The 22,412-nt window shown below is 35.6% G+C and overlaps 1 protein-coding gene across 1 annotated transcript; it reads left to right on the top strand.

Annotated features, from left to right (window-relative positions):
- Window positions 1-738: 738 nt before the first annotated feature.
- LOC139969431 (uncharacterized) lies at window positions 739-10,505 on the top strand. The gene is made up of 4 exons (XM_071974377.1): window positions 739-1,444; window positions 6,224-6,406; window positions 6,881-7,086; window positions 10,012-10,505. Exons 1-4 carry the CDS (start codon window positions 907-909, stop codon window positions 10,363-10,365), a joined length of 1,281 nt encoding a protein of 426 aa, XP_071830478.1. The 5' UTR covers window positions 739-906; the 3' UTR covers window positions 10,366-10,505.
- The last annotated feature ends 11,907 nt before the right edge of the window (window positions 10,506-22,412 follow it).

The raw sequence follows: 22,412 nt of genomic DNA, 5'->3' as shown, positions 1-22,412 counted from the left end.
ATATTCCAAAACTCTCTCCATTTTCACTTTCTTTCTAACGGCAAATAATTTCCATTAATCACAACTGATAATCGTAAATCTCCAATCATTTCTGTAATTAAAGATCGAAGCGATCATTTAACCAATCAAATGCCTCGTTTGGTGCAAGATCACTAGCGCAATAAATCGTTCATGTGATTTGATTGGCTAACATTTACCACCGCAAGATGACTCCTCTCTTGAGCGCTATGCTATCAACCTGCGGTAAGCATACAGACAGGCTTTTGTTACGCTATATCACAGGTCTGTATTCTATACCTCTTATATTAGTTTTTATACGCCTTTATAAATGATATTATAGATTGAAAGCCAAATCTGTTCCATCTTTTCTCTCTCTCTCCACCTCTCTCCTTATCTCTCTCTTGCTTTTTGTCAAACACCAGTAGGTCTCACCTTCATGGATTATTGCTTAGATTGTTATAAACAACATTGATTTCAAGAAGCGATAAAAGTTCCTCTGACTGTCAAGTTGAGTAGCTTTGCGCACGTTCTCTTCAACTATTATCCCACAAATCGAGCCGCCTACTTTTAGATCAGGTATTTTGTAATTGGCTGAAGCGATACTACGGAGGCGTGGCCTCATCCGTATTGGTCGGATAGTGAACGTCAGTCACAGGTAGCTATAGAAACCAGTTTTGCACTTAACACAGATAGGGAGTCGCGGCTCAAGGGAATTCGCGTGACTTTTTTTTGCAGAAGTTTGTTTTACTCTCTAAAAGAAAAGGTTGAAGAAAATCACGGGAGGAGAAATAGAGGAAAAGTTCTGCGCTGGAGTGATTTTTTTTTATCTTCTTCCTCTTCCTTGCCCCGACTCCGTTTATCCGGTAATCTACGTCAGATTAGTATTGGAGAATACATTTCTCGCGAATGTACGGGATGACAGCCTTGGATACAGTTGGGCAAATCTCTCACACTAGAGGAATCGAATTTGGGAAGAAAATGAGTGGATTATTACCCCCTCGTTCGTTACCGCATTTGTTCCCGAATATGTACCGACACGGCACGAATGATACCGACAAGTTGCCTCATCTGCACAGTCTGGTGTTTCGGCACCAGTTTCCATGCCAACCCTCTCTAGCGGAGTTGCACCGTGGACTAGTCGACCTGCGGGGTCGTTCCCATCCCTCACCACCCCGCGTCCCTCCAGTGGTGCCCGCGTTCAGTATAAAGGATATTCTTGCCTCGGAATCGACGCCCGTCCATAAACCGATCCCACGACACCCTTCCTCGTGTTCTACGTGCCACTGCATACGACAACACGACGAAGACAGAGACAATGAGGTACGAGCAGCCGAACGAAGTCCGAATAGCCGAGAATCTCCGAACGAGCATGCTCATAATGCGGACAATTTGAAATTTGGAATTCACAATATTTTGGCAAAGACAGATGACATCAAAGTCAAAGGTATGTAAAACTTATTTCCTTGAAAATTAAATTTACAAAATATTATCTTTTAACATAAAAAAAACTCAATAATAAATTGCATCTGGTCACCAAACCAATTTTAGGGAAGCCAACCAAACCGCAAGTTTATCAATACGAAAAGTAAAATTCCTCTACATCATATTTAGAGACGATCTTGTAGAAAAAATTTCAACAAATGAACGTTAATTTGCGAAAAGTTCATGATTTTAATCCATTCTAAGAATTTGGTCGCCCAGACAATAGTATTAATAACAAGGTAAAAGAAATCTAAATTTTTTCAACAAAAAAAATCAATGTCATAAGTTTCTTGATTACCTTAAATATAATATACTTAATCTTTCCAATGAACTGTAATGTTATGGTATTTTCATATAACACAGCATCAAAATTCAAAACTTATCCAAAATAAATGTAAAAATTCCTACTTAGAGTGACACAAAGTTGACGTTTTAGTTGTGAAATAAATTAAACCATATTTTTTCCATAATTATAAATGGCTGCTGGATTTATCACTCTCCATTTTTTGAAAGAGACTACCTTCATTATATAAAATAAATTAATAAAATATCATTATTAATATATAAAAAAAATTACAAGTCTAACCTAAGAGGCTATGTAGAATAATCGTGTTTGAGTTCACAATCAGATTGATTTTTCGGTTTGGTCTTTTTGTTGTTATAAAGAAAGGACAAATGATATAGTTGTCTTGAAATCGTTAACGAGATTAAATAATTTATAATAATAAGCATCAAATTAACGCAAATATCGAACTTTAGCTATAACAGGCGGGGCAGGTTATTCCATATTTAAGGTGATACGGTCTGTATATTAATATAAAATTGAAATATTATATAACTCTTATAATGTCCAAACAACAGCAAAAAAACACTTCAAACGAAACGAAAATGTTTTGTTGACAAATATAGCCTATTTTTAAAATAATAAAATCGTGGTTATTTTTTTGTTAATTATCACTATTTATTACTTACAAGTACCAACAAGAATATTAAAAAAAATGAATAAAACGGTATATATAATAAAAAAAAATATGATTTTTGTTTAGATTGTTTATAAGAAGTATGATTATCACTCAATTTGATTTTTCATATTACAATTAATTTACTGATACGACATGAAAGAGAGAGTGTTTTTAATAATAATAAAATTGTATGTTTAATTTAATAGGAAATCAGAGCAACAATTCTGACAGTCCATGAATATTTAGTGATCGATATGCCTAAAATTATACAAATAAATAAACGCAGAAATTAATATTTGGACTTTCGTGTTAGCTAAATGATTCCAATCAACTATTTAAATTTTCTTTTTGTCTTATAGTTGCCACAGAAAAAGTTAAAGTCAGTTTGTACACTATTTACGAAAGAAATAAAAAGATTCTTTACTTTTAACATCGCGTTAAAACCTTGGCCTGTATCTTTTCACTATGAATAAACATGTCATAACACAAATACCAATGATGAATGGTTATTTATGTAAATTTGTAACATGAATATGTATGATTAATTTATCGAGCCATTTGAATCAATTTGTAATATAATTATGATGTTATTATTATTGTTGTTTTCATTTGGGTATTTGAATAAAATCGAATCAAGGAATTTGACATTTAAATTTAGAACACGTCAGACCCATATGCTATAGATTGAACGATTTCAATCGACATTAGAGTAAATGATTCTTTTTTATTTATATGACAAATATATGGATATAATATATTGTATACTAGTCTTTGACTATAAAATTAATATACCAATGACCATCTATGAAAACAATCAAATTAAATGACAATGGCAGAAGGGTTTAAATTATGAAAAAGTAAAGAAAATTAACCGATATTTAACCTCTTTTTTTTTTACTAATAAGACCTAATTTATATAGACTAGTATTTGCTTAACTGTTCATATATTTCTATGAATATGTAAAAGTTTCTTAAAGTTTCAAACAAATTTCAACTAAATCCCGTAATGTGAAAAAATATATATAGAAAACCTATTTACGAAGTTGAATGTTTAAAGAAGCAAAATAGTTCACATCAATTGAATAGATACATATGCTACAGAACCTTCGAACTAAATATAAAAATACAAAAACTAAATATTTTTCATATGTAAATTTACTATGAAAAACGAATCACCCTCCCCACCCCCTCCCCCACCCCAACCAACCATAAAGTATATACAACTACAAGTCATTCACCTTTCTTCATATATAGCCATATATGATGGCATTTTTATTTTTCATATAACGTTCGCACATGTCTTTATTACAAATTTATTATAGAAATTGTATTTCTTTTCATTGATAAAAAAGTGTGAATATTTTCTTTACTTCAATTAGTTGTTGTAATAAGACAAAAAATATTGTCATATTATGTGGTATTCAATACACGGCCAGGTGGTTGAAAATGGTTACCATTCATTGAATACAAAACATTTATAAGTCGCCTACAGAGATAAAAAAAGGGAAGAAAACAACCTAGTTCGGTGATTCACCCCGCCTTCTATTATGTCCAATCGGCCTTTCTATATATACTCTCTCATCCAAAGGACACATACATACATATATACGCAGGCATTTCAGCGAAATTTATGATTATATAATTGTTGTTTTACCGTTAACACGTAAGCCGCGAAAGCCAGATTAGAAACAAGGGGGGAAAAAACTGCATTGAACTTGCATGTGGTATACAGAAAAACAAATACATCACCAGGTGCGATTGTTCACAAAGCATTGGATGGTTACCATGGTGAACATAATGGTAACATGTATAGAACACATTTGTCTACAGACCTACTACATTTTGATCCTTATCTTCTACTCCCGCCCCCCCCCCTTTTATTTTGGCCGGAATCATGAATATCAAAGCTGTTCACCATCGAAAAATGTTATAATCTTGCCTTCAATGTATTGATCTGCTGCCTTTATTACACGTGCGTATATAGTATAGGCCCGCGTTAAAGACATTCTAAATCATTGTTAATCGCCCGACTGTTTACAAAGTTGCAGTGAGCTTCATTGTGTGTCGAGCTATTTGCGTCGGTATGATTAATGACGACCTTGGGACGCCCACCGAGCAGAGAGAGAGAAAAAAAAATCTTGCTTTGTATTATTCATTGTTTTGCATATTTATACCAACTTTTAGTAACCATGGTTTCAATTGTAACGACACGTTTTGCCTTAACGGCAATGGAAGGCTAATACAATTAATGTCACATTATCATGAGGAACCAGTCCACAATATATAATATTAATCCGTTAGAGCTTCTTCTCAGATTAAACTTCAATTAATTCGTGGTTTTGTTGTAAGACGAAGCGTCGCGCGAGTTATCAAAAGGGTTTCTACTACGTATTAATTAGGTGATTTTAATCGACCAATCACGTCTCGTCAAACGATAGTGGTTTTTATAAAACTCACAGAACTATATCATGCACACGTCAAACCTCTCATTTACACGATTACGAGGTAAAATGACAACTACCCAGTTCTTTAATTTCTCCCCAAAGTATAATAAGACAAATTGCGCTCACAACCGAACATGAAAAATGAGAAGCTAATATTTTGTCGAAACTGGATCATAATTTGGACAAATGTGGGGTATTTTAATATATTAAGTACGAACGTAAAGAGGTTAAAACCTGGCCTTCCCCTGTTTGTCCGAGATTTCTAATAAGTGGTCAGGGACTTGCCGCGTGTCAGCCACGTGTCAAGACGTGCGGCGGTCACCTTGTTAAACTGACGCAATCTAAGATCTCGCGCGCTCAAAAAAATATTCAGATATCATTTGCGTTGATATCAAAGAAACATCGTTTCAATGAAAGTCAGGTAAGAAGAAGAAATATAAAGGTAATAAAATATGGAATTTAGATCGTAACTGAAAATCTGGGACAAATGTTCGGACGTATTATTACAAAGACAAAAATAACACCGAACAGTTTCTCATACAAGACGAACAGATCAGGTTTTAATCAGACATAAACTAACTTTTGTGTTCGGTATGGCTTCAAATAAAAATTTTGACCTAGGGCGATACGTTTAGTCGTCTTATTAGGTTGTCAAACAAAAGTTTGAGGTATGAAAACAGGGTTAAACATGAAAAGTTTTTACTGGGCAATTTTTTATGACAAAACAAAACTGCTGATCGGCAAATCAGTTTCGAGAGCGCAACGTTCTTTAATCTTTTTTTTTTTTTTTTTTTTTTTTTGGGGGGGGGGGGCTATTTCTTGTCGCTGGACGGGTGAATTGGATTGTAGCGTTTACATATATAGTACTGTGATGCATTTATTTTCTAGCTAACAATGGATGGCTCAATGGACAGAGCACAGAATGTGTGGCCCTGTCTTTGTCTCATCGAATCCCCTTCCAGTTATTGGTACGGCGAGGCGGGAGGGGTGGGTGAGTGTAAGGGTGTGCAGGTTAATGAGTGACGTCAGTATCCTGTCCAGTTTTATTTTCGGATTGTCAGTTACACCAACACAACCCTCCATCATGTATGTGTCTATTCCGACTTATAAAACCAGCCCAAAGTCCATGCATGGCTAACATCGAAACACGTCCATAAATGATAAACTGTAACCAGAATGATATCGGAGCATCGTAACGCCAACATCTTATCCTATCCTATTTACCCTTATGCATCACGTGACAAAAGCCCCCCCAACCCAACCCAACCCCCCACCCAAACCCCTCCCCAATCCACCCACAGGGACTCATTAAATTATCTTTTGTTTTTCCCACAGATTTACATCCAGCTTCAAGCGCATCGTGTACCAGTGTTTTTAATACTTTTAGCAGTCACGAAACGCCTTTATCTATCACCACACCGCGATCTTTCCCCGATCATCACCATCATCATCACACCGTCGCTGCACAATATACCGCCGCAGCTGTTACGTCATTTTCGAGAAATCCATTTCTGTCGGGTGAGTATTTCTTGTTTGATTGTAAAAACAATTCTCAGCACAATATTATCAAGAGATTGCTATCAAATGGCAGAAAATTAATATGGAGGTTCGTACAGATTGTATATCAATTGACTGACCGCAACAAGGCTGTAACCATGGTATATGTGTACTATGAACAGGTCTGTGTCCAGCATACCGATTGTTCCACATATAATATGTTGAAAACGCAGTTTTAAACAATAATAATAATAATAATAAATAATAAAAACAATAATAATAAATAATAATAATAATAAAAAAAAAATAACAATAATAATAATAATAATATATATTTACAAATACACACACACACACACATATATATATATATATATATATATATATATATATATATATATATATATATAGCCTATACAATAGATACCGCTTTCGTCTATATCTCTTTTCCATATTATACATTACGTGTTTCGTTCTTTATTTATTTATCCTTAGTCGCTCCGTCCAGCGTCATCCCCGTCCCAGGGACATTTCCCTGGCCAGGGACGACACGAGGCAAACCAAGACGAGGTATGCTAAGGAGAGCTGTATTCTCAGACGCTCAGAGAAAAGGATTGGAGAAGAAATTTCAGCAACAGAAATACATAAGCAAACCGGATAGGAAGAAACTCGCGGCAAAGCTAGGCTTGAAAGATTCTCAGGTAAGTCGATTCTTTGAAACGAAGTTCTTTCTGATTTAGAAGGATAGTCCAGATGAAATATGAAAAAGGATCATATTCTAAGACCCTTGGGGAAATTTTGTTTTTCGAGATAACAATATTTGAAGTTGACAAAGTTTGCAGCTAGTTTTCAACTTTTATTACATTATTTCACTTGTTATACATCTCAGTATGAATAACACTACGTCATTGGTATATTGTTAACTTAACCCCCCCCCCTCCCCTTGATTAATATATATATATATATATATATATATATATATATATATATATATATATATATATATATATATATATATATATTAATATATATATATATATATATATATTTTTAAATCAACTTAAAACCTGCTTTAATAGTTATACATTGTTAAACTGGTAAAGAGCTATTTTATGAATTTAAAGAAATCCTGACCTTCCTTCGTGACTTTGATCAATCATAAATTAGGTCAAGTGGATCACAAAATGTGTCTTTCATTATCTTTGAATCATTTAGCAGTAAAAATGGATCTGCCTTCCTAATCTTCCTTAGAGCTGTTTATTATGACTTTGTTGACAGAGAAACTTACAGTTAATGGTCTAAATGTCTATTATATTTAACCAGATAAAACAAAAATTACAGGGGAGGGGTGAAATAGGTCTTCAATTGAGGGTACGTCTGGAGGTGAGAGAGACTTTATATCGAAATTCAGAGTGCAACTGGAAACTTTAAAGGAGTGTGACCATTTTAGCCTTATCTAGCAATTTGGAGATACCATTGATAATATTGTTACGTTCGCCAAGAACATACTCCGCCATGCTCTCACCCTCAAATAATTTCATATGTATATATACCGTAGCTGCTATAATTCCATTAAAAAGCAATTATTTAATATGCATGTGTATTGGAGTGTTATATCTCTAAAATTGGCTCATAACCACAACAAAAGACTATTGTTCGTATGCAAATGACGAGGATGTAAGCCAAAATTTTAAGAGAAAGATTTCTTAATTAGAAATGAATATTCAAATAAACCATTGTTTGTGTAATGAATATATATGCTTCTTCGCTCGCAAATATCTATATATAGAGAGGGAATTAGTGAAGGACATATGCGAAGGAAAACCATTCTGTTGCTGATTAAAAGCTTTTTGCTTCGTATCGTATCTCCCCTTAGTGATATGCTGTATTGGCCCCAAATATGCTAGATATTCAAATATGGTCACCTTTCGTCAAAATTCTTAAACTGTTTTTATTACAACATTGGAGGAAATTTTCCTCACTGGCACATTCAGTCATTTTGTCTGTTCCTTAGAAATGTCTGAGAAAAATTTTGAGAGTAGAGACCTCAAAACTTCTAGCAATTATAGCGTGCTATAATTTATAGCCTATACTGACAACCTTTAAATATAGTTGTCTAACTCATATGATAATGAGGTGCGTAGATATATATATATATATATATATCAAACTTTAAGCATTGCGTACCGAACTATCGAGGAAATCATGAACAATGGATTCTTTTTGTTATGAAATCTTCTCAACAGAAAAGCAAAATACGATTTCAAACCTGTGCTGTGTGTACACATTGCAAATTATACGTGGGTCAATTGTGATGTCATAGCCCGAGGCGAAAAGCTCATAAAAATATATTGTATGATGAGATGCCACTTAACGAATAACGGCGGAGATAATTGAGAAATATAAAGGCTGGAAATATATATATTGGTAAATGACCCAATTATATATAGCTGCACTAGTATACCGGGAACAACCCGACTATGAAGATATCTCTCACGATAACAGTAGACTGCTAACACCTCGTGTCGTTTGATTATCAGATAAGGTTTATCATAAAAGTTAAGAGCCATAAAACTCGAAACAGATCATTATGAAACAGATCTTATCTCTTATAAAGTAACTGATATTAAGGATAATTCTGATAATTTCTATGATATTCTAACAAGAACGGCATTCTCTTTTATCTATTATTATTTTTTTGGCGGGTGGGTGGGGGGGGGGGGGGTCAAAGGTTATCATTCAAATTAACATTAGGTATCTGGCACGTTTATATATTTCATGTTATTATGTTTTGCGTATGTGGTATATCTCTTTGTGTTGCCAAATATAATCAATGTGCTCGCGTGGTAATTGAGCATTATAAGGGTAAATGTGTTCACAGATTTTAAATTTTAAGTACTGTTTTTCGGAACACTGTTTTCACAACAAATTTGTGATTAAATGTCGTAATAAGTGGGGAAAAGAGGGTACTAGATACTGGAGCATATCCCTTTAGTTAAAAGTGGTGGAGCTATTTTTCATCTTAGAGCGCCTTTCCTACAAAGGGCGGCACACTGGCAATCTCCGTTAACTATGTATAGAACATATCGCGTTTTAAAGCTTCCATACGATATTATAACCCCCCCCCGCCCTCCCTTTCCCCTCTGGATACTATAACCCATACCCCTCTCCCTCCCTTCCCCTCTGGGGATACCCCTCATGTGAATTTCAATTTTAATGTAGGCTTGTTGACAGCATAATATGTGACCGCGATTAACAAAGTATATTAAATATCTGTGTTTAGTCCCATTGTTGACAACAAAATATCTACATTTTTTAAAGAAAAATGACCGAAGAAGATGCGTCTGGGCACATAAACAAAAACAAAATAACGTTATGTCCCCGAACTGATAGAGTTAAACATTCTCAGCGAGTTTCCGTTCTTCGGAACTTTGATCACGTGATTAGGATGATGGCGTACCGAGTTCAGTGGAAAAGAAAAGCTATTAAAGAGAAAACAACGCGAACAAAAATTGGGCAAACGACATAATTGTCAAAAGCTGAGAAAATTCAGCATATGTAATCATAGGTTTGATATTGCGTCACAATTTTTCTTTAATTTTTCTTTTTAATTTTTCTTTCAACAGGTGAAAATATGGTTTCAAAATCGGAGAATGAAATGGAGAAATTCGAAAGAGCGGGAACTTCTTTCTTCCGGCGGAACACGCGAAAGTACTCTTCCTAACAAGTCAAATCCGAACCCAGATCTCAGTGACGTAGGTGAAACTCCCGGAGCTCATCCGCCAAGTTGTATTGCTCATATTGTTGGACTCGAGGAGAATGAAAAGGAAGGGGCGGAGTCACCGAGCAGTAGTTCTTGTTCCAGCCCCCTCATGAATAATAATGAGGAAACGGATCATATGAATTCAACATCTAGCAGTGGAACTCACGAGGAAGCTCTCTCAGAGCATGGCGATACAGAAATTGACGTCATTGATTAGAGTGGGGCCAAAGGTCAAAGTTCATAATGCAACGGTCAGATATTAGAGATAGACAGATAAAAGACACCGACTAAAATTATCCAACGAATGACAGAAGAGGAAAGAAAATAGTCTTAGAATTTGGTTGACTTACCCTCACCAACAAGAGAAACATCTTCGTCTTTTCTAGGACTCGATATCTCCATGGCAACATGTTCAGAATCCTGTTACAAATAACCCTTGTTCAGGGCGCGATCTGTTTCATATCTGTCTTTAGCTCTCGTTGTCATACTTGCTTCGAGTACCAAAAGTTTGTCCGGAGTTTAATTTTCTTACGTATGCCTATTTCATGAGAAAGAAGCACTTTTTTGAAATTAGAAGTTGAAAATGCTAAAAGTCCTTTAATTTAAGGTTGATGATGTAAACTGTCTCTGTCTTGCTATTTACCCTGAACTCGTTTGAAAATCTTGCATAAAGTGTTTGTTGCAATTCAGCACTCACAAAACATAAATGAAACAAATCGTAGAACCCATAGTGTGGCTATAATAAATATGATCCCTCCAGCATAGAGCACACAGTTAATAAGTCTGGCTAGCACGTTTATCATTATAATCAATTGGAATACTTGGTATTAAAGCAAGACAAAGGCTGTAGTCAGATGATGTATGAAATTAACCGTTAGGATATAGGTATAGGCCTCTTGTTTACCGAGCGTTGACTACTACTAGTACTACCGTGCTACTACAACTAGTAGTAGTACTACTACTACTATTTCTACTATTAGTACTACTACTGTTTCTGCTACTACTACTACTACAACAACTACTACTAGTAGTACTACTAATACTAAACCTATGGTATATAGGCCTATACATAATAAACGTCACGCAATTACATATTACGTAAACCCGCTAGTGGGTTATTTAACAATGTAGCAGCGTTTTTTTTCACTATAACCTCTTTGTTTTTTTGAGCAGCGCCCATTAATTAAAATTCCTTCGATTTTGTTTCCATCCCACTCAAATTCCATCGTTACCTGGGGTTTTGTTTTTATACAAATCACGTTGCATACCTCTAATGCTGTTTTTTTACTGTGATGGAATTACTCCGCATTATATTGACTTGTAATCCGAATAGTTATGTCTTCATGTTGGAGCAAAATAGGGATAGCTATATCCCTCACTTAAAATATGGCCACATCGAGAGCTAATTTAAATACAAAACTGACGTATTTTATCAATTCAATCTGCGTATTTCAACGTGCAAACAAATAAAATGAATGTATACCGGTTTGCTGTTATACGTCACATAAATCTGGATCAAAGGAATTTCCATATCAAATATAGGAAATGAAAACTCTATAATGAAAAAGAATATCTTCATTTTAACTCATCCAAACATGTCCTTTTGGACTGCTTCAACCAAGCTCTCTCGGGCATTTCGCAAAATCTTGTCCTGAACAAAATTGTAATACCGATTGTAAACATGTTATTTTAGGCCCAGAAAAGTAGAAAAGTTTTCCTACGTAATTTCTGAATCAATGCTTGGTTGGGTTTGTATGTAATTAGCACTAAATGTGTAAGAAACATCTTCATATTCACGAGGTTGACCCATATGTCCGTACAGTGCATTATTCTGTCCGAAGTCAATCACTTAACGTCCAAATGTTACGTAACTTATAAAAGTGAAGAGCTTTCATGACAACGACAACGTTCGCTTAGAGTCTACATGCAAATAAGGCTAGGCCTATGAGCTTCTGTTGTCAGAGTGTGGTAGGCTAATTGTTTAAGTCGTGCTCATTGTATTATAAAATCATGTTCTTTCAGACAAAAGTACGTTTACTTTCTCCAAGTCTTAATGTTAACATCTCTTGTAAACCTAAACCGACCGAAAAACGAACTTTATTACTGTTTTGAAGATATTGCATGAAAAGAAAGTTAACGTTTTCAAACACACAAGGTCCCTATAAAGTCCAAGTAGTGACGCTGCCACAACAGTACTACACCAATACAACAACATTATCACAACAATGCCACTACAATACCACAACGCGACCACAACATTATAACAGCATTACAGAAACAAGACCATAACGTTACCACAACAATATCACAACGATGTTATTACAATACCACAACGCGACCACAACAATACCACAACGATTCAACAACGCTAAACTCAACATTATCACAACGATGCCACTACAATACCACAACGCGACCATAACATTATAACAGCACTACAGAAACAAGACCACAACGCTACCACAACAATATCACAACGATGTTATTACAATACCACAACGCGACCACAACAATATCACAACGATTCAACAACGCTAAACTCAACATTATCACAACGATGCCACTACAATACCACAACGCGACCATAACATTATAACAGCACTACAGAAACAAGACCACAACGCTACCACAACAATATCACAACGATGTTATTACAATACCACAACGCGACCACAACAATATCACAACGATTCAACAACGCTAAACTCAACATTATCACAACGATGCCACTACAATACCACAACGCGACCATAACATTATAACAGCACTACAGAAACAAGACCACAACGCTACCACAACAATATCACAACGATGTTATTACAATACCACAACGGGACTACAACATTATCAAAACATCACAGAAACAAGACCACAACGTTACCACAACAATATCACAACGATGTCACGACTTCATAACAACTTCATAGGAAAGTTGTGTTCGCAACGATACCATTGCGTTAACAATAAAAGGTTTTTAGTGCATTAAAAGTGTTCTACATTTTTTCGACAAATCTTTATATTTTTTATACGACTATCGCCTTTATAATAAACTCCTCAGTGTCTTTTTCATACTGATTCAAACTATCATGACGTCACTCGTAAGTCTAAGGCAATAATAACCGTTCGAACGTGACCGTTTGACATGTTAACTTAAAAATGTTAATAGTATTTTGTATTATTATTATTATTTTTTAACTTATTAAAAATTGATCTGCAATTTATGGTCTTCCCTAACGCGCTGAAAAGGAAAGCCAAAATAAAATGTATATTTTGTAATCTTACTGGAAATGGGGAAGTGCAATAAAAGATTGAAGGAAGAAAAAAAAAACGTTATAATGATCCTCTTTTTTGTTCTGTATCAATATTTCATTTTTGTATTATTATAAAGAAGTTTAGAAGACTTGGTATCTCGGAAGACGAAATGGAATGATCATGGGTGGGTATAGTGGAGTGGGTATGGGTGGGTATAGGGGAGTGGGCATGGATGGGTATAGGGAGTGGGCATGGGTGGGTAAAGGGGAGTGGGCATGGGAGGGTATAGGGGAGTGGGCATGGGTGGGTATAGGGGGTGGGCATGGGTGGGTATAGGGGAGTGGGCACAGTGGGTGTATGATAGTGGGTGTAGTGGGTGTAGGATAGTGGGCATGAGTGGTATAGGAGAGTGGGCGCTGGTGGGTATAGGGGAGTGGGCGTGGATGGGTATAGGGAGTGGGCGTGGATGGGTATAGGGAGTGGGCATGGTAGGTATAGGGAGTGGGCATGGTGGGTATAGGGAAGTGGACATGGGTGGGTATATGGTAATAGGCATGATGGGTAAAGGGAAGTGGGCGTAGGTGGGTATAAGGAAGTGGGCGTGGGTGGGTCTATAGGAGTCGGCGTGGGTGGGTGAGAAAGAGGAGAGACAAGACGGAAGGGGCGCGGGCAGTGGGGGACGGGGATGTTTGCTGGAAAGTCCTATTCGGCTTAAGGGAGGTAAACTTGAACTTTGATTTTACAGTATTGATTTTATCGTTGAGTCTCTGTTCAGACATATCGTGTGGTATATACGGTTGACCAACATATGTAATAAAACGCATTAATAGTGGGACTATAATTAAAAACTAATGAGCAAGAATATTAAGTCTAAAATCTTCAAAATTTTTACAAAAATGCAGTGACCGCTGTCTGGTCGTCAGCAGTCGGGATTACAGAAATGAAAGGATTAGAAGAAATGTAGGAAAAATGTTTGTGGTCACGTGCGATTATTGAAACAAATGAAATATGAGAGATTTCATAAAAAGCAAAACAATTTAATGAAGAATTAAACCAGAAATTTTCATAACCTTGTGTCATAGCATTTTTATTAGAATAGAACAGGGGGAAAAGACCATCTCCCCTTACTCGCTCCCCTTTTTACAGTTAGGGAGTTGATTTCGTCTCAGATAATATACAAGAGGGCTGTAATTTAAATTTATCCAAGTTTTATTGCCATAGTGCCTCGAGAGGTGACATTAATCAGTTTTCTTTCTTGTCATATTGAAATATATTTCACGGGGGATCTTAAGTTCGTTATTGTTGAAAAAGGCGGTAGTTTTAGGTAAGGTTAAACAGTTTCATAATGTTATCAACAACATTTCCATCTACTTCTTCCATCATCGAACAACAAAACATTATGTAAACGACAGTCATGAATAAAGATGAGTGTAATAGAATGAAGTATTACTGGTTCTGATATACATAATTACACAAGTGAGAGCGTTGTGGTCAAGTGGTTGAGGCAGTGGATTTGTGATCAAAAGTTCGAGCCCTGGCCAGAACCTGTGGGTTCGAGCCCTGGCCAGATCATTACGTTGTGTCCTAGGGCGAGGCACTTTATCTCCATTGCCGTTCCCCTTTATCTCTTCATCCCTACTACATGGGAGTCGGTGACCCACAGGAACCTTACATTCCTTAATCAAATCCTTAATACGATTCTGGTCCTTCCATAGAGATTAATGTCCCTCCCTAAATCAGTCGGGGAATGTTTAGCATCCCCCCAGCTCCTACCCTTGAAATCCTGTTCACACCACTGTGAATACGGTTATATTAATTATTTTAATATAAATAAATATTAATTTGAGAGTAATATTAAGTCGGAAACATTTTAGTTGAGATTTTCAATATTTAGGAAAGAGACAACAAAATACTTCTAGGCTGTTCTGCTTATATTGGTTCTCCAAAATACCAAACAGGAGGGAGCCCCCCCCCCTCCACACCCCCACCTACCTGATTTTAAAATTTAATCATAAAAGTAAAAATAAAGATGACGTTTAAATAGGTTAGATATATAATAATGTTGAAATTAAATTCTACAATTTAAATTCAAATTTTACAATAAAACTACAATGTTATTGGAACGAAGTGAATGCAACCCATTAAACCTGCTTTAGTTACAAGAAAAAATAACATAATTAAATCACTACTATTATTTTCATACTGGTATTTGTTTCCGACAATCGTGCATATAATTATGTAGAACTTTTCACACACGTTGTCTTTACGAAACGATATTACCCTGATAAAAAGGGATCTTATTCAACGTCTATCAACGCTAAATAAACAAGTAATTAAAGTCAGGCGTTATAAAACTCAATAAAAGCTTATAAAGGCTGATTCGGGTTTTTTGTCAGCAAATATAGTGATTATTGATTATGCAACAGCTGCGGCTCAATTTAGTTTACTATGGGCAAATTTGGTAAAAATCTGTGTACTTTTTTATTTTGCTCATTTAATTTCACAATATACAAAGGGGGAAAAAGATTCTTGCTCACAGATGTCCGGAAATGTTTTCAATCGGTATTTACCTTTTTTTTTTCTTGTGTGGAAACAAAAATGTGAAACGAACTTATCTGTCCTATCTACAAAAGTACATTGAACATGTCGGTATTTTTAAGAGGTGAGAACGAACCCAAACTTTAATTCTAAGGATGTAAAGCTTGCATTGAGTGTATGGAAACTATTTAATTTCATCATTTCTGAACAAGTCAGTTAATACTCAGACTAATACCTCTTGTTCTAAATAAGATATCTAAGGTTACTGTTAAAGCACTCCTACTTAAGATATTTTTTATAGCTGTTTTCATTCGTACTAAATATAAGAAGTGTGTCCCACAAAAGTTGAAGAATAATATTTTGCTAAAATTTCTTAAATTTAATGCTGCCATAGTTTTGGTCTTCCCTAGCGTTATATACCTTGGCGTATTTTTGTTTCCAAGTCTTTCCTTTCAATGTAAAAGAAAAGTGGTACTTGATGGTGACAATTTCAAACGCAGTATACTGCTTTAAAGGTTATCTGCATTAGTCTTCAAGTTAAGCGTATAGTTAGAATCCAGGCCCGTTTAAAATGCCAAATTTATAATTTAAAGAATCTAATTCAGCCAATAAATGGCAATTTTCATGAAATTTTAACAGCGAAATTTCTTCTGAAAATGAACAAACTCAATGAGAAAACTTTGGTTACTTGAAGTAACTTAATTGAAGCTTTTGTTTTTGCTGTTCGTAAAAAGTTACTCTGATACTAACAAGGATATCATATCACCTTTTTACTAGAAAAGTTAACAGAAATGAGGATAAAAAAGGGTCCATGGCTGGGTCAAAGTAAGGGGAAAGGGTCAGAGGAGGAATGGAGAGTCAACCTGCCCGGTGAGATTTATTGAGTACATCCACTCATATCAAGATAGCACAAAGACTAAAACTCTTTTCTTTACACTAAGAGCAAGGGTTTATCTACGAATAACATGTAGACAGAGTTATATAAATAGGCCTAAAGTTTAATTTTTAATTAATGTAATAGGGATCATTCTTTTTCAGTACTTTTGATATCGCTGCATGGTTCAACCCCTCCCCCACCCTCCCCCACCCTCCCCACACTCCCCACCCTCCCCTGACCCCATGTATTTCATCATTTCCACATCACTCTCCCCCTCTTTCTATATGTGCAGTTGAATAGCAATTTTGAATGTGTTGTCCTTTAAGCTGTATTATGCTTGTAGCAGCGCAAAATGAAACGCAAAAAGACCTCCACAACTTTAAGGAACAATTACAAACGGCTTTCGATTACGTTGTAAACCCCCAAAAACAAAAAAACAAAGCGATCTTTTGTTTTGTTATGCAAGCCGATTGGGGAATTTTAATTAAAGTATACTACCTTACACAAAGAACGTTATAAATAAAAAAAACTTCTAAAAATTTAAAACGGTGATTTTTTTTTTCTTTTTTTTTTTAACCAAGTGATTTTGTTTTCGAAATATCTGTCCATCATTACACCCTCTCTTAATCATTCGTAACGGGAAAACGATTTCGTTTCAATATTGCTTTACCCTTGTCAAATAAGATCTCATCTATTTCCCACGTCATGTACAAATATAGGCATTTGCGACACAGATGTTCATCATTGAACGCCGTTCTGGAATCAAAGGGAGAATGTAACACATCGTTGAACTATTTGAAAGGGATTAAGTGACGTGCAAAAGGGTATATTAATGATATCAATAGAGAAGTGATTAACAACACGACCGAATTGAAGGCGTTAATGGTCATCCGTGTCGTTGTTAAATCGGGATAAAAAGTGCTAAACTCTACTTAAACTTGAATAACAAGATGGAAACCAAGCGACTTCTGCTTCGCTGAACTTTGTTTTCTAATAGATGACCAAACATGTGTGCGTGTGAGGTGAGGAGAGTGAGGGGGGAGGGGCAGGGGATATCAAGATGACATGTACAATATAGTGAGGCCGAATGCTGTAGTAGTTTTGCAGTTTCATATTTTATCATGGGGATTGGGAGGAGGGGAGGGGGGGGCGACAATATTGATAAAGTTGCATAATTGTGTATATGGCTGTAAATACCTATAATAGGGTCGTAAGGTAATACACGTATAGTAGCTACAGTATTGTATTCAGTTGTTCAAAAGAGGATTTAGTAGTTATGACAGTCAGCGAAAGGAAAGGAGATCTCAGTTTTTCGCTCCTAGAAATTCGAGAGACCAAGTAATAATCTCTAAGTTAATGAATATTCATAACAATAAAAATATCTTTAACAAAGAAAGCATTTCAGATCAATTTACGTAATAACAGCTGTGTGTCTTCTTCCGTAACATCATTATTCTGTTGTTCCAGTGAAAGCAAGAGGTCAGACCTGCATATTGTGTATCGATAACGCCCACTATATCTAAGCCCCGCCCACATTAAGTCTGAAATGATCGAACGTTAACTTTTCTGACAAGATGGGATACATGGGATGAAATTTATGTTGTTAAAGCATCTTCATTGCCGTTGGTAACGTGACGTCACCGACTGCGTCCATAACATTCGATCATGGGCAACCACCTTACAGATTACACAGTGCAGGTGTAAGGCAGCACAACCTACGCAGACTTGTGACTTGTGTAGTACACGGAGTCGCAAGGGAGGCGAGGGGGTAACATTTCATACATATATTGAGGCATATAAATCAATATATATATATATATATATATATATATATATATATATATATATATTATAACAAAACACTTTATATATATATATATATATATATATATATATATATATATATATATATATATATATATATATATATATATATATATATATATATATATATATATATATATATATATATATATATATATATATATATATATATATATATATATATATGTTTCTTTCTTTCTATCTATCTTTCCCTCTTTCCATCAAGGTTTCCTATAGGTGAATATCCGCCCTACAATGGAGTTAAAGGCACAGCGGCCGTGAGTAAATAGCGTTTTGATATTTCTTTCACCATAAGTGACCGCATTATTCCAAACTGTGAATGATTGATAGGTTTTCGTATTAATGAGCTTGGCATAGCAAAATATAACAATTAATTAGGTAAAGTGTTAAGTTATAATTTGAATGTGTACGTTGCGGTTAGTTGTTGAGTAATGTCCCATTTGGCGTACCGTCGTTTTTAAACCGATGCCCATCGATCAACTTGACGTATCTTTGCTTTTTATCTTTGCTTTTCTGCGATCGTTTCATTCCAAACAATTTGAAGAGAAAAATGATTTTTTTTCTCTAATAAAACACACGCACATAGTACACTGTCTACAGACAGACAAACATAACAAAAATGTAATTTCATTATTTAGTAGATATGTAACCGCCATTTCAATTTTTTTTCTCAGAAATTGGGGTTTCTCATGCGTTCAATTTTACTGATCTCTTGTTCAACTTATAGGTTACTATTTTCCGTGTCGGCTTAGAAGTCATTTGAGGTTTACATATGTGCAGTGTAATGTATAATAGATAGGTGATTGATAACTGTAGGGGCAAGATCAAATCGTACAAAGAAAGTTCATGTTAATTGGAACAACATTAGCAATATTTATATACATCATATAATTAAGAAGGAATGGGGGGGGGGTGATTAAGCCAAACTATAGGACCAACAAAACCATAATTCTTTATTGTGTATAGAAAGTGGGATGTCAGCTACTACTGTAGGTCTATTCAGTAACGTGTGCTCACTGCAGTTCACTAAGCCATAACCCCAAACCAGCTTTTATTAAAAAATTATTACATTCAAACATACTGTCCGAATTTACACTATACTATATATCTCACTCGATATCTGACTTGATATCTCCATATCTGACTGGATATCTCGATATCTAACACACTAAGATACTTAATGGATGCTTTCTAACTCGTCTTAGCTTTATCTTACCATGGAGCTATAAACAGATCTCACTCTATATCTAACTTGGCATCTCGACATCTAACTTGAAACCTCGATATCTGACTTGTTTTCTCGATAACTAACGCAATATCTAAGACATTTAATGGATGTTTTCTTCACTCGATATCTTACTATACATCTCACTCGATATCCGACTTGATATCTCGACATCTAACTTGATATTCAACTAGATATCTATATACCTTGATATCTAACTCGATAGGTAACTGTCTAACTCGCTCAATATTTTGCTATGTAATTATGAGACTCTATATTTCACAAAGCATGAAACTCGTCATCTGATATTCTGAACCGTAGGAACTACAGTGCACCAAGTTTTTACAATAGCACAGAGTTGTTGTTTTTTTCTTAAAAGATATGCAGTTATCGAAGACATTCCAGTGACCAACGTGAAAGTGGGTCCTTGCAAACACAAACATTCGACGTCTTAGCTTTAAAATAAACTATCCCAAACAGTATCGTCCTATAACAAAAGATGTAAATTGACTACTTGCGACACTGTTATGACAATTATCCTTGGTTTCTTATTTGTGTTGTTTGAAGCTATACAAACTTTCAGAGTCTTTTATCCTACAAACCTGAAGAGGTTATGAATCGAAGAGAGAGAGAATGAGAGATACAAACTAACTCAAATGTTTGTCTTTCAGGGCGGAAATTGGAAGTTAAAACTTTCGAGAAGTGACAAACTGAGATATACAAGCAAAGCGGAGGAGTAAAATTTGAAAAGTTTGAAAAAAGTATGATGTGGAAAAATAGAAAATCTAATTGGGGGGGGGAGTGGAGATATAATTTACAGATGGGGGAACGGTAAGGGGTGCTTGAAGGGTAAGGAAATAACACGTATTGTAGATAAAAAGTTTGCTATTGGCTGTCATGAAAATGACACATCTTCTCCATTAACTTCATCCATTCTTGTCATCCAATCACCTCTTATTTCCCACTCTCGAACCAGCCCAAGCACTCCACCACCGATGTTGTGTTCAGTTGAGTTTGGTTGGGGTGGTTTGGGGTGAGGTGGGGTAGGGTGGGTGAGGTGTGAGGTGAGGTGAGGTGAGATGCAGGCAGGTGCTCTCTGACATCCAAACGATAGGTTATGACCAGACTTTATACCGACAAATACAGCCAAATAGAAAAGAAAAGCAAGACATACAATCTAATGATTATTCACAGCATTCTGTTAATATCTGCGAGTGGGGAAGTGGGGGAAGTGGGCGAGTGGGGGAAGTGAGCTTTTGAGATTGAGTACCACCTGACAGATTTGAGTATAATACTATGTGAAGGACCGTGCGACTTGTAACACATGATTTTGAAGAAATGTTATGATCAGAGACAGGGCATGAGAACCCACACTTGTTCATTCCCCTCTAACGTCCATTAGCATGTTACTCATCAGTTATGTTACATTGACACCGTGTGTTAGGGTAAAGTGTAGGATACAAACGTGTCCCTTCAAGAGAGAATTATGAAGAATGATTTTATGCAGCATTTCATTATTTATTTAGTTTATTTCATGTCCAAGAAAAAACAACAATTTGAGGTGCATGGTAATATTTCTATTGCCTTTCCAGTTTTTATGATATTTAGGACCTACGTTAAAAAAGTATGCTTAATCTCTAGAATGTTCATTTAAGGTAGCATGCTCTTCAATGAATTGTCGCATTTGACTTGGGAAATAATTGATCTAAATTGTTATGCTAAAAGGTGCTAGCTTATGTGAAATGTGAAAAAAACCATGAGATTTTACATCAACTGAGTTTTACAAAACACTGACTCATGTTTATTTTTCTTTACTTTGGCTTAGGTTTGTTTTTGCTCTTCTTTTCTCTTCGTTCCAACTTCAGAAGAATAATAAAAAGGTAACGGGATGTAATTTTACCTTCCTTTCGTTGTCGAAGTCTTGAAACAGGTAAGGATGTTGTATACAATTACAAAGGGTTGACAGCATACTCAAGAACAATGGTGTCTCAACAATACAAAAGGGACCAAGATCTTCCCACAACACCTTGGCGGAAATAACTTTGACACTTCACGTGACAATTTTATGTAAATGATATGCAAATTATTCCAAGTGTCTCTTCATAATGGAGTGATCGTTGGACCAGGTGCGAGAAATACCGAGTAAAAAATTCCAAGTAACGTCTTGTTTAGCAGTTCAAGTTATCAAAAGCAAATTGTTCAGTTATAGCTTTACATATGCAATGAGTAGCGGCGAATTTCAAAAACTCCTTGCAAAAGCGAAAGTTTCTACAGTACGATGGATGTTTATGGCCCCAATGTGTCTGGATATCTCACAGACATGCGCATTTATCAGGTAATTATAATATGGGAACAGTCTCGATGTTGTAAGGGGACTGGGGTTGAAGGCGGATAAAGTTGTTTGGTTGCCGTGCCTATGCAGGGCTATTTAGTGGTGCCTTTTCTTCAAAGGTATACCTCACGGACATGCGCATTAATCAGGTAACCATCATATGGTAACAGTTTCGATATAAGGGGATTGGGGCAG

The sequence above is a fragment of the Apostichopus japonicus genome, chromosome 7 (genome assembly GCF_037975245.1).
Source record: "Apostichopus japonicus isolate 1M-3 chromosome 7, ASM3797524v1, whole genome shotgun sequence".
Classification (NCBI taxonomy): Eukaryota; Metazoa; Echinodermata; class Holothuroidea; order Aspidochirotida; family Stichopodidae; genus Apostichopus; species Apostichopus japonicus.
The sequence above is the reverse complement of the archived record's forward strand: the minus strand, read 5'-3'. Positions and strand labels throughout refer to the sequence as shown.